The sequence below is a fragment of the Lactuca saligna genome, chromosome 8 (assembly GCF_052625555.1).
Source record: "Lactuca saligna cultivar CGN05327 chromosome 8, ASM5262555v1, whole genome shotgun sequence".
Taxonomy (NCBI): domain Eukaryota; kingdom Viridiplantae; phylum Streptophyta; class Magnoliopsida; order Asterales; family Asteraceae; genus Lactuca; species Lactuca saligna.
The window spans coordinates 250,681,183-250,691,798 of NC_136424.1; the positions used below are offsets into that span (position 1 = coordinate 250,681,183).

At 29.4% G+C, this 10,616-nt stretch overlaps 1 protein-coding gene across 1 annotated transcript; it reads left to right on the forward strand.

The window, feature by feature from the left end:
- Positions 1 to 8,254: 8,254 nt before the first annotated feature.
- Positions 8,255 to 9,803, forward strand: LOC145010595 (uncharacterized). Its single transcript, XM_078969118.1, has 4 exons — positions 8,255 to 8,401; positions 8,499 to 8,550; positions 8,629 to 9,554; positions 9,606 to 9,803. Exons 1-4 carry the CDS (start codon positions 8,255 to 8,257, stop codon positions 9,801 to 9,803), a joined length of 1,323 nt encoding a protein of 440 aa, XP_078825244.1.
- The last annotated feature ends 813 nt before the right edge of the window (positions 9,804 to 10,616 follow it).

Here is a 10,616-nt window from a genome sequence, read left to right on the forward strand (position 1 = left end):
TATATATATATATATATATATATATATATATATATATATATATATATATATATATATATATATATATATATATATATATATATATATATATATATATATATATATATATATATATATATATATACTAGATTTAAACCCGTGGTTGAAACCACGGTTGAAAAAAAACTATTCAGAATTCTAAAATGTAATGATTAATCGTTAGGTTACATTGTTGATCAAAATTAATTGGTTACCAAAAAAACACAATAAATAGAAGAGAAAATAATGGACACTTCTAACTATGAAAGTTTGTCTTGATGTTAGTTTTGTATTTTAACCGGCTTTTGGAAATACTAATTTTGAAACTGAAATTTGTTAAATTGGTTCTTAAGATTTTGAAATCGATTTCTGGATAGTTAAAAATATTGTATTCTCTAAAGTTTAAATAAATTAGCATTCCTAATTTGTTGTAAGTATAAGAAGAATAAGTTTGTTTTGCAAAAAAAAAAATTACATGTTTGGTAATCGGTGATATCATCAACCATAACAATTTAACATTTTCTTTTTTATTATAATATCATACTTTCATTTCAATCTATAATACCATTGCTAATATCAAATTTATGAACATCAAGTAGAAGAAGATGAGATCGTACTTCACAGCACACCAAGAAATTGCAAAAGAATTGGGATATTATAGCAAACAGAAAAGTGAAAGTGTCTATTTTCTTGTATTTAGCCAAAACTTATAAGGATAAATGCAAAAAATAGAAACATACTTTGACTTATTTATTTATTATAACATTCTACTTTCTTATCACGACATTTTACCATTCTAATTACAAAATCAACACCTTTATATTTGGAAGATATTTTACAAAGTACAATGTTGTAATAGGAAAAGTTAAAGTAGAATGTTATAATAAACAAATGAGTTAAACCCATGGAAACCACAGTTAAGAAAAAAACATAGAATATTTAAAAAAAGTGCACTCATTTATAAAGTGATGTAGTCAAATAACCATAAACATGAGAAAGAGATGCTTACTTGACCGGTTAAAAGGAAATAATATTATTTAAAATAAAAATGGTTTTTAAGTAGTGAAATGTGATATACAAAACATTTCATTTAAAACAAATCTTAAACATATTAAAGCAATATGATTAGAATTTTTATTATGCCAAACGAATTTGCGATCAATATCAAAAGTGACACAAATAGGATTATAATTTTTTACACCAAAATTGTAATCCATAAAAGGAATAAAATACCATTTTATAATTGAATTGCACTAATCCTAAAATTATACCATTCCTTTATATTCTTGCTCCAACCATGGTCATAGGTTCTTGTAATAAATGAAAATAAACCTAATAAACTCGTTTAGCTGCAATTTAATGGAAAATAGAAAAAGCATTATCAATGCATAGAAGTATTATACTTAAATAATGAAATCGAGCAAAATCCAAAACCAACATATACTTTTAGGCCTAATATTGGGTACGACTATATTTTGGGACTGAAAATGAAAAAAAAAAAAAAAAAATCCTGAAACACGAATTGCAACTCCATCTTAACCATGGGTCCTGCACTGTAACTTTTCAACAACATACACAAGTTTTTCAGAATACCATTCACCAGGTAACGTACTAATATTTGATAAAGTTGTAAAAATATCATTAAGCCCAATAGATTCTTTTCCGATGAAACATCATATATTAAATCAAAGATCATGGTTTTATAAATTATTAAACAAATATACGAAAAAAGGAGAAAACTCAAATTAGATATACCTGAAAGCGGTTGGTTAGTTGTAGAAGCTTTTTGCAGATTGTCATAGTTCATCTAACCAATCAAAACGTAAATAGTAATGTACTGCTAGGCATCTGATGAAACAAAAAACACGAGATTGAAACATAAATATAATAAAAGTTTATTAAAACATGTATACAAGTAGGGGTAGAATTGTCATTTTACATCTGATAAATCTTTCATGCTTTGTGTTGGATCAAAAATGTTACAAACAATTGCTGCTAAGTCGACTTTGGAATTCTTATATTTTGTGATAAATTGATGCTTAAAATGTTTCCATGGATTGGCACTACTTTTACTCAAATATTGTTTCCACGGACAAGAAAAAAAAATCTCTTAAAATGTTGATAATTATGCTTATTTAAAAAGGTTATTTTTACACAAAGAGTAGCAATTGGTTAAGGTTTCTTTTGTGGTGAATAACTCAATTCTGAGTTAATCACAAAAGTTACAAAAAATAGAGATACCATATCACAAAATGATCTCGTTTTTTGCAAAAATCTACGTTATTTTCACAAAAAAAAATCATGAAATATGACTATATGCACTATGAAACAACCAAAAAATTACTAACAGCCAAGAAATATACTCGATTTTTACCTAGTCCAGAAAATTCATAAATAAATGTACAACATCTTACATTGATTATAAGCTTTGCACTTTCATTCTAAATGCCATTAAACCAAAGCAACAAAGTACAACGTTATTTCTGGTATTTAGCCAAACAAAAAAGACACTAATTAAAGCAAATAAAACACATACATACATAGTCATACAGTCACATACACACACAGCTAAATACATACATGTACATACATATATTTACATGCATACATTAATAAAAAAAAAATTATGCCACCTCAAACTGTGAATGATCTATAATAAAAAGCAGATGGAAACTTTACATGTAAAATCTTCATCAAACCTGTGAAAATAAACACACCTCATTTCCCACATTGGGTTCAATCTACCAAAATTTTAAACACACACACACACATACAAAAAAAAGCAGGAATATTGATTACTCCGAAAGAGAGATGTAGTGTTCTTTAGTCAAATGCAGCCCAAATGTTATATATGGTTCTAAATATAAATGAACCTAAGAATTCAATAAAAATAAATATGATTAAAAATTTACTTTAAAGGAATTGATTTCGGATCCTTGTTTGCGATCTCAAGTTTATTAACAAAAGGGAAATAAGAATTTACTATCACCTTGAGCTTGAGTAGCTGATGAAAATATCATTTTTTCGATTTCTTTATAGCCCAAAGAAAATCAAGAAATCAAATTAATCATAACTACACTAACCAATTCTTTCAATCATTTCATCAAGCACGTGGTGTGCATCTTCAAACATGCTAACTTAATCATAACTACACTTAACCGGGACTTAAAATGCATGTCTATTAGAAGGTTTTCCTATGATCTTCATAAAAAATAAAGTTAAATTCGCTATTAATTCAAAGTTTAATTACCTTGCATTGGCAACCCTCCTCATTCTCTCATTTCGCTCTTCGTTCCTTCTGCTGGCAACCTTGGTCCCTCTCGATGACTTTCATGTTCCAGTTTCGATCTCCTTCTCTACAACATAAATCACAGAAACTCAAAATCGAATCAATCAAAGTCACTCATGAAGGCGACTTCTTGGAAATACCCTCCCCAAAATCGAAGCAGTAGTCGACGTTTGGAAATATCCTCTTCAAAATCCACCCAAACTTCTAATGATTTGTTCCATAATATCTATTGGTGATACATCAAACAATCTTAATCTAACAGACGGATGGAGCAATGGTGGAAGAAGAAGAAGAAGAAGAAGAAGAAGAAGAAAGACAAAGACATTACCAGGGAGAGTTAAATGTTTGAACCCAAAATTCGAGATTTAATATGGTTTAAATGACAACAAAAACGCAACCATTCAATTTCGTTCCTCAAATCTTGGGATTCTTAATCAGATCACAAATTTTTCGTGATTACACAGTTGATTTCTCCGAAAAATTTGGAAACTCTTAATCAATTTCAATCTTGTGCCATAGTGTAGGATTTCATTTTGAAATTTGAAATTAAGCATATTGAGTGACGGATTCACTTCCTAGTCCTAATCTACATGACTTTTAAGCATCAGAAGGGCAAAATAGGAACATTACATCAAAAAATTGAGCGGGAAAAGAAGCCGGTGGAGGGCTGAGAAATTGACACGTAAGCAAATTGGTACTGTTTTATTAGGATAGGATATATATATATATATATATATATATATATATATATATATGTATATATATATATATATATATATATATTTCATTTTAAGTTTTAAATCAAAGTTCAAAATCATATTTAAGAAATATAATTTAATAACATTTTAATCAATTTGTTGATAATGACAAAAGTTTAGATTATAAGTTTACGATATAAACTCTTAAATGTTGACTTTGAATGCATTTTTATTATTTTTCTTTCCTTTTTTTACTCTAAAAATAGAAAAAGGAAAAAGAGAAAAAGAATTATATCTCTAAACTTTATTTTTTTTTCCATGTCAATAACTAGGATTAAAGAAAGAGGAATATCAACGCATCCGAGAGAAACGGTTAATCTCTATCAACAAATAACCAAACCATATAGTATTTATCGATGCTACGAAAAGATATGACTTTAGATCTCGCATTGAAAATCATCATTCATTTCATTGTAATATAATCATCTCGTAAATAATATTAAAATTTTGTTACATACAAAATAAAATCATTTCTTCTCCAATATTTCCCTAAAAGATTCATTTATTTTTTCGTAGGGTTTTCATTCCATTTTTCATATAGATAAAAGAAATAAGATCAATATTTTTTATAATAGGCACCCAATGACAAATGTTGGTGATTTTTATGAATTTTCATGACAACATTATCATCATCCAAAAAAGTAGTGATGTATTAAAGCTTATTAGTCATATTAGTAATGGAATAATATATATGTTTTCTATTGAAAATATAAAAGTTTAATGTAAAGGTTTAAAATTGAGATCATCAAGCTTTTTTAAGTCATTTGGCTCCGTGTCATCCACCATATCATCTAGCCATGCAAGCATAATAATTCATAGAAAAAATATATTTAAATCTTTTTAATTTATATTAACTAAATAGTTACTAGGATTAATGACGTAACAATATATTGTCTTGTTTTTAGAAATACCATTGATAGAATGATATTTCAAAAAACAAAAAAATAGTTCAAATGATATGTTATAAACCAAAACAATAGTTCATGTGTTTTTGTTTATTTATTTATTTGTGACAACCCTAGTTATTATTTTACAAAAGGGGCACCATTTTGATCTAACTCCCCCTCTCCACAAGACTTTCATCTTATTCCACTAAACAATGTCAACCATTATATTTGACTTTTGAAATAGTACATATTATCCTAATCAATAAAGAATTACTCATATATGATCAATAATAACATATTTAAAGTTTTAAATAGACGTAACGAATAAAGAAACAACAAGTTGTGCCGCTAATCTTTTTTGGATGACAAAAATAATTATTTTAAAAACAATATTCATGGATCTTGGGGTTATAAGATTACTATGCATGACTCGTTAGACTTTATTGAAGAGATCTATAGCATATGACACAAGGAAACCGAATATATCAAACGCAAAAGGTATGAACAGAAAGATCTTGTATGCTCAATAGTCATATTAAAATGACATTGCTAGTTAGCATATGATCATAAATGGTCACACTAACAACTTGATATAATTGATTATTTATTAGCAATTAATTATAATAAATATTCATAAACTCATTTAATTAATTGAGAATGATTTATTTCATGGAAATATTAGTTTTCAATGGCAAATAGCATAATATATCATAAGGTATGATTTATTAAGTCATTAGATGTGAGACTCATATATTATACAGGTTGATTAAAACAAAATATTAAATACGAAGGAGTAAACAGAAAGTTTATTTATATTTGAAATTTGAAATAAGTGAAAGTTATGAGAAAAAAAGTAAAAAAAATAAACATGCAAACAAAAATAAATTAAAATTACATGTTTAGTTATCAGACCCATATACTAAACATGTTAATTATAAAAATGTTAAATATGAAGGTTTAAAATGTAATTATTAGAAATTGGAATTAAAATTTGAAATTTAAAATTTAAAACAAATATAATTATTATGGTATATTTAATTTATGGAAACTAAGTGAATGATATATTGGAAAATGAAAAATGAAGTAAATGACAAGTGAAAAGTGGTAAATATATATTTCTAAATTACCACAAATTGACATTTGGCAAATTGAAGGAAAGAATGACATGTGGCAAAATTATTTTCATTTATTATGAAAGAATGATGTATATTATTTTGGATTAGAAAGACTCTTTTTTCTTTTTGCTAAAAATTAAAGTTTATATATTGTAAAGAGTTATAAGAATTTTATCAACTTTTTTCTCTTTTTATACAAAAAACAGTGGCGGTCCTAGCTAGGTGCCCGGTGTGGCACCGGCAACACCTAGCTTTCGTGTACGAAGTAGAATTTTTTTTTTTTAAATTTTTACCTATTGTGCCACTACGTAAAAAAAATCGTGCACCTACTAAAAAAATTGTGCAAGTACATAAAAAAATATTGTCACTCTTTCGGGAATTACCGAACAAAAAAAAATAATAACGAGCCAAATGTTTTATTCAATTGTAGTTAGTCCAATTGTCTAAAGCCCTAAAACCCAAATGAAACTTAATTTGATAAATTAGCAATTGGGCTAATTGCTTGTAAAAAAGATAGCCCAATAATCCTAATTGTGAAACTATAATCCATCAATCGGTTGAAAAAAAAAAAAAACCATACGATCGAAGAATAGAGTCGACACACGAAGGGAAGGCCGAAGCAGTAGGCACGCACGACCAGTCGACCACGAGTATCGACTTTTGGAATTGGCCCCAAAATTCAATCGATCAATCGACCTTGAGGGCTGAGGCTTGATCGATTTCAATGGTTTCATGGATCAAAATTCACAATACTTGATGTCTTGATTGATTTCACAATGAAGCAAGTAAGTTTTACCAATTACCAATTCATTAAGATATTTGAAATTGATGTGTTTTTGAAGTTAGTGATTGAATTGGGTGAAATTGATTTGTTTTGTTGAAGTTATATTGTTTGCTTAGGTTATATTGCTATGTTTTTTTATTGAATTGATTGTTTGATTATGTGAAATTGATATGTTTTATTGAATTTATTGTTTGATTAGGTGAAAACAACTTGTTTTATTGAATTGATTGTTTGATTAGGTGAAATTGATATGTTTTATTGAATTTATTGTTTGATTAGGTGAAACCAACTTGTTTTTATTGAATTCATTGTTTGATTAGGTGTAATTGTTATGTTTTTATTGAATTTATTGTTTGATTAGGTGAAAGCAAGTTGTTTTATGAAGTCATTGTTATGTTTTTATAGGTTAAACTAAGTGGTTTTTTTACCAAAAGACAAAGACCTAATCCTAATGAAAGTGGTGAAGAATGTTCCCAAATACCAATCACCAATCAATCAATGCCTTCCGTTTCTAATCCTAATGCAACTCCACAAACACCAATCACCAATCAATCAATCCCTTCGGTTTCTAATGCAACTCCACAAACACAATGCTCTAACCAACCTAATGATAATGTTGACTTGAAGGATCTTCCAAAGGACCCAGCGGATAGGCCATTGATTACAAGTTACAAACCAAATATAAGAGATGATGTAAGAAGAGCATATTTGCTTCAAGGACCGTGTCAAGTAAGGGCACATAAGTTTCCTAAAAACAAATAGGTGATAGATTTAGAAGATTTGTTCCTTCATGGTTTGATGACTTTGATTGGTTGGAATATAGTGTGAAAAAGGATAGTGCATATTGTTTATATTGTTATTTGTGTGGGGACCTCATGGGACAAAAAGGAGGGAGAGATGCATTTGTTTCTCAAGGTTTTGATACTTGGAATAAAAAAGATGCATTTCGGACTCATGTGGGTGGTATTGATAGTTTTCACAACAAAGCAAAAGAAAAGTGTGAGTTTTTAATGAGGGAAAAACAAGCTATCAATGTAGTCTTTAGGAGGCAAACCGAAGCAGAGGATCATAAATATAAAGCTCGATTACGTGTTTCTGTTATTGTTGTTAGACTTTTATTGAAAACCGGTTTACCGTTTCGTGGTCATGACGAGTCGGTTAACTCGGAAAATAGAGGGCTATACATTGAAGTGTTAAAAGCCATTCGAGAGACTAGTGAAGATATTTTCAACAATACTTTAGAAAATGCTCCAAAAAACAATCAACTAATTTCCCCTAAAATTCAAAAAGAACTTGTGCAATTTTTTGCACAAGAAGTACTTTTGAGTATTCGTGAAGAGATTGGTTAAGATGTTTTTGATTTACTAGTTGATGAATCTAGTGATGTTTCAAAAAAGGAACAAATGGCTATTGTTTTGCGTTACGTCGATACTCTTGGCTTTGTGAAAGAAAGATTCATAGGTCTAGTGCACGTGAAGGATACGTCTTCTTTGACACTCAAAAACGCCATAAATGAAGTACTTACAAGTAATAAATTGAGTTTTGGTCAGGTAATTTATTCTTTAGTTTTTTTGTTATTTCAATTTAATTAATTAATATATATATATATATATATATATATATATTAATTGTTTTAAATTTTAATAGATAAGAGGACAATGTTATGATGGGGCTAGCAATATGCGAGGGGAATTCAATGGTTTGAAAGCTTTGATATTACAAGAGAATGACACGGCTTTTTATGTACATTGCTTTGCACACCAACTTTAATTAGTAGTTGTGGCTGTAGCAAAGAAGCATGATGGTGTTAGTGACTTTTTTGAGCAAATTCCGTTGGTGGTTAATGTAGTTTGTGCATCGTGTAAAAGAAAAGACTTACTACGAGAGCAAGCAAGAGAAAGGGTGCAAAAAGGCTTGTGTAGTGGTGAACTTGAAACCGGAAGAGGGTTAAATCAAGAGACTACACTTGTTCGAGCGGGAGAAACAAGATGGGGTTCACATTTCAACACACTCACAAGTTTGATGAAGTTATTTGCGGATATTCTTGTAGTTTTAGATTTTGTGAAAGAGGAGGGAGGGTCATTGGCAAACCGTCAACAAGCATCTGGAATCTTAGCATATTTTAAATCATATGAGTTCATGTTTTACTTACATATGATGTATGACATTTTACACCTCACGGGTACATTGTCAAAGCAACTTCAAAGAAAAGATCTAGACATTTTAGAAGCGGCTTCAATGGTTAGAGGGATAATGGAGGCATTGCAATCTTTTAGAAACATAGGGTTTGCTAGCATTTTGCCAAAAGTATCCTCTTTTTGTGAAACACACGAAATTGATACTTTGGATATGGAAGAGTTGTATATTGGTGCGAGAAACCGTAGGACTACAAAGACTAATAGGTTTCATTTTGAGGTTGAAATCTTCAACACGGTGGTAGATATGCAACCTACAGAATATCGGGATCGATTTAGTGAAACAAGCACCCAATTACAAGAATACATGGGTGCTTTGAGCCCTTGTGATTCATTTGCACAATTTGACAAATCAAAGTTATTGAAGTTGGGTAAGTTATACAAGTATGACTTTGATGATTCAGATATGATAGACCTTGAAGGACAACTTGAGATATTTTATCACTCTTGCATCAAAGATGAGCGCTTCGCTAGTTTGAAAGGAATTTCCGACCTTTCTCGTTTGATGGTTAATACGGGGAAGCATTGATCTTATCCTTTGGTTTATAAGCTATTGAAGTTGGCTTTGATATTACCTGTAGCGACCGCAAGTGTAGAAAGCTGTTTTTCAAAGATGAAGCTCTTGAAGACCGACTTGCGTAACAAAATTGGCGATGAATTTTTGAACGATGTATTGCTGTGTAATGTCGAGACCGAAGCACTTGCGAAAGTTGAGAATGAAAAAGTAATGGAGCGGTTTCAAAAGATGTCTGCATGAAGAGGACAAATTTAAATTCTAGTATATCGTTGTTATATTATGTTTAACCAGAAAAAATGTATTAGATGAATAGATGTTTTATATTATGTTTGACCGGATTTTTTTTTAATGTTTTATATTATGTGTGACGGGAAAAAAAATTGTGCAACCCCTATTACTAATTCCTGCGTCCACCCCTGACAAAAAATATGAGTTAATTTCTAAGAAATAAGACATGGTCTTTTGAATATAATAAATGGAAAGTAAGCATGATTTAAAATGAATGGAAGACATGTACGTTTTAGGGTATGGAGTGCTTAAAGTGTTAAGAACTCCTGTGTAATTATTTAGCTTTATGAAGACTTTCATACCTTCATTTTTTAGTAAAAAAAACCACAACTTTCCCTCTCTAACACTCTCATTGTTCTTCCAAAGTGTTAGAAGAAGTTACTTGCTCTCTTTAAGTCAAATTTTAGTTTTGGCTTAAAGCTTAAGAGTTATGAATATCATCTCTTCAAGTTGGTTCTTGTTGGTGTCTCAAAAGAAAAGGTTCATTCATATTCTCCTAGCCCCTCCCCCTCCTTAAGGATCCAAAGACAACAAAGATTGTTTATTCTCTTACTCTTCTATGGTTGGTGTTTTATCTTCTATTACTTGTAATATGATCATTGATGAGTTATAACAAGCTTATGTTATTTCTAAAATCTAAGTCTTATATTTGCTAATATTTTGAGTTTTTGGAACTACTTTTGAAATAAAACCCAGCATAAACGTGTGTTGATTTTCATGCACATTTTCTCATGTTTTTCCACTTTGAACAAGACAACTTTTAAA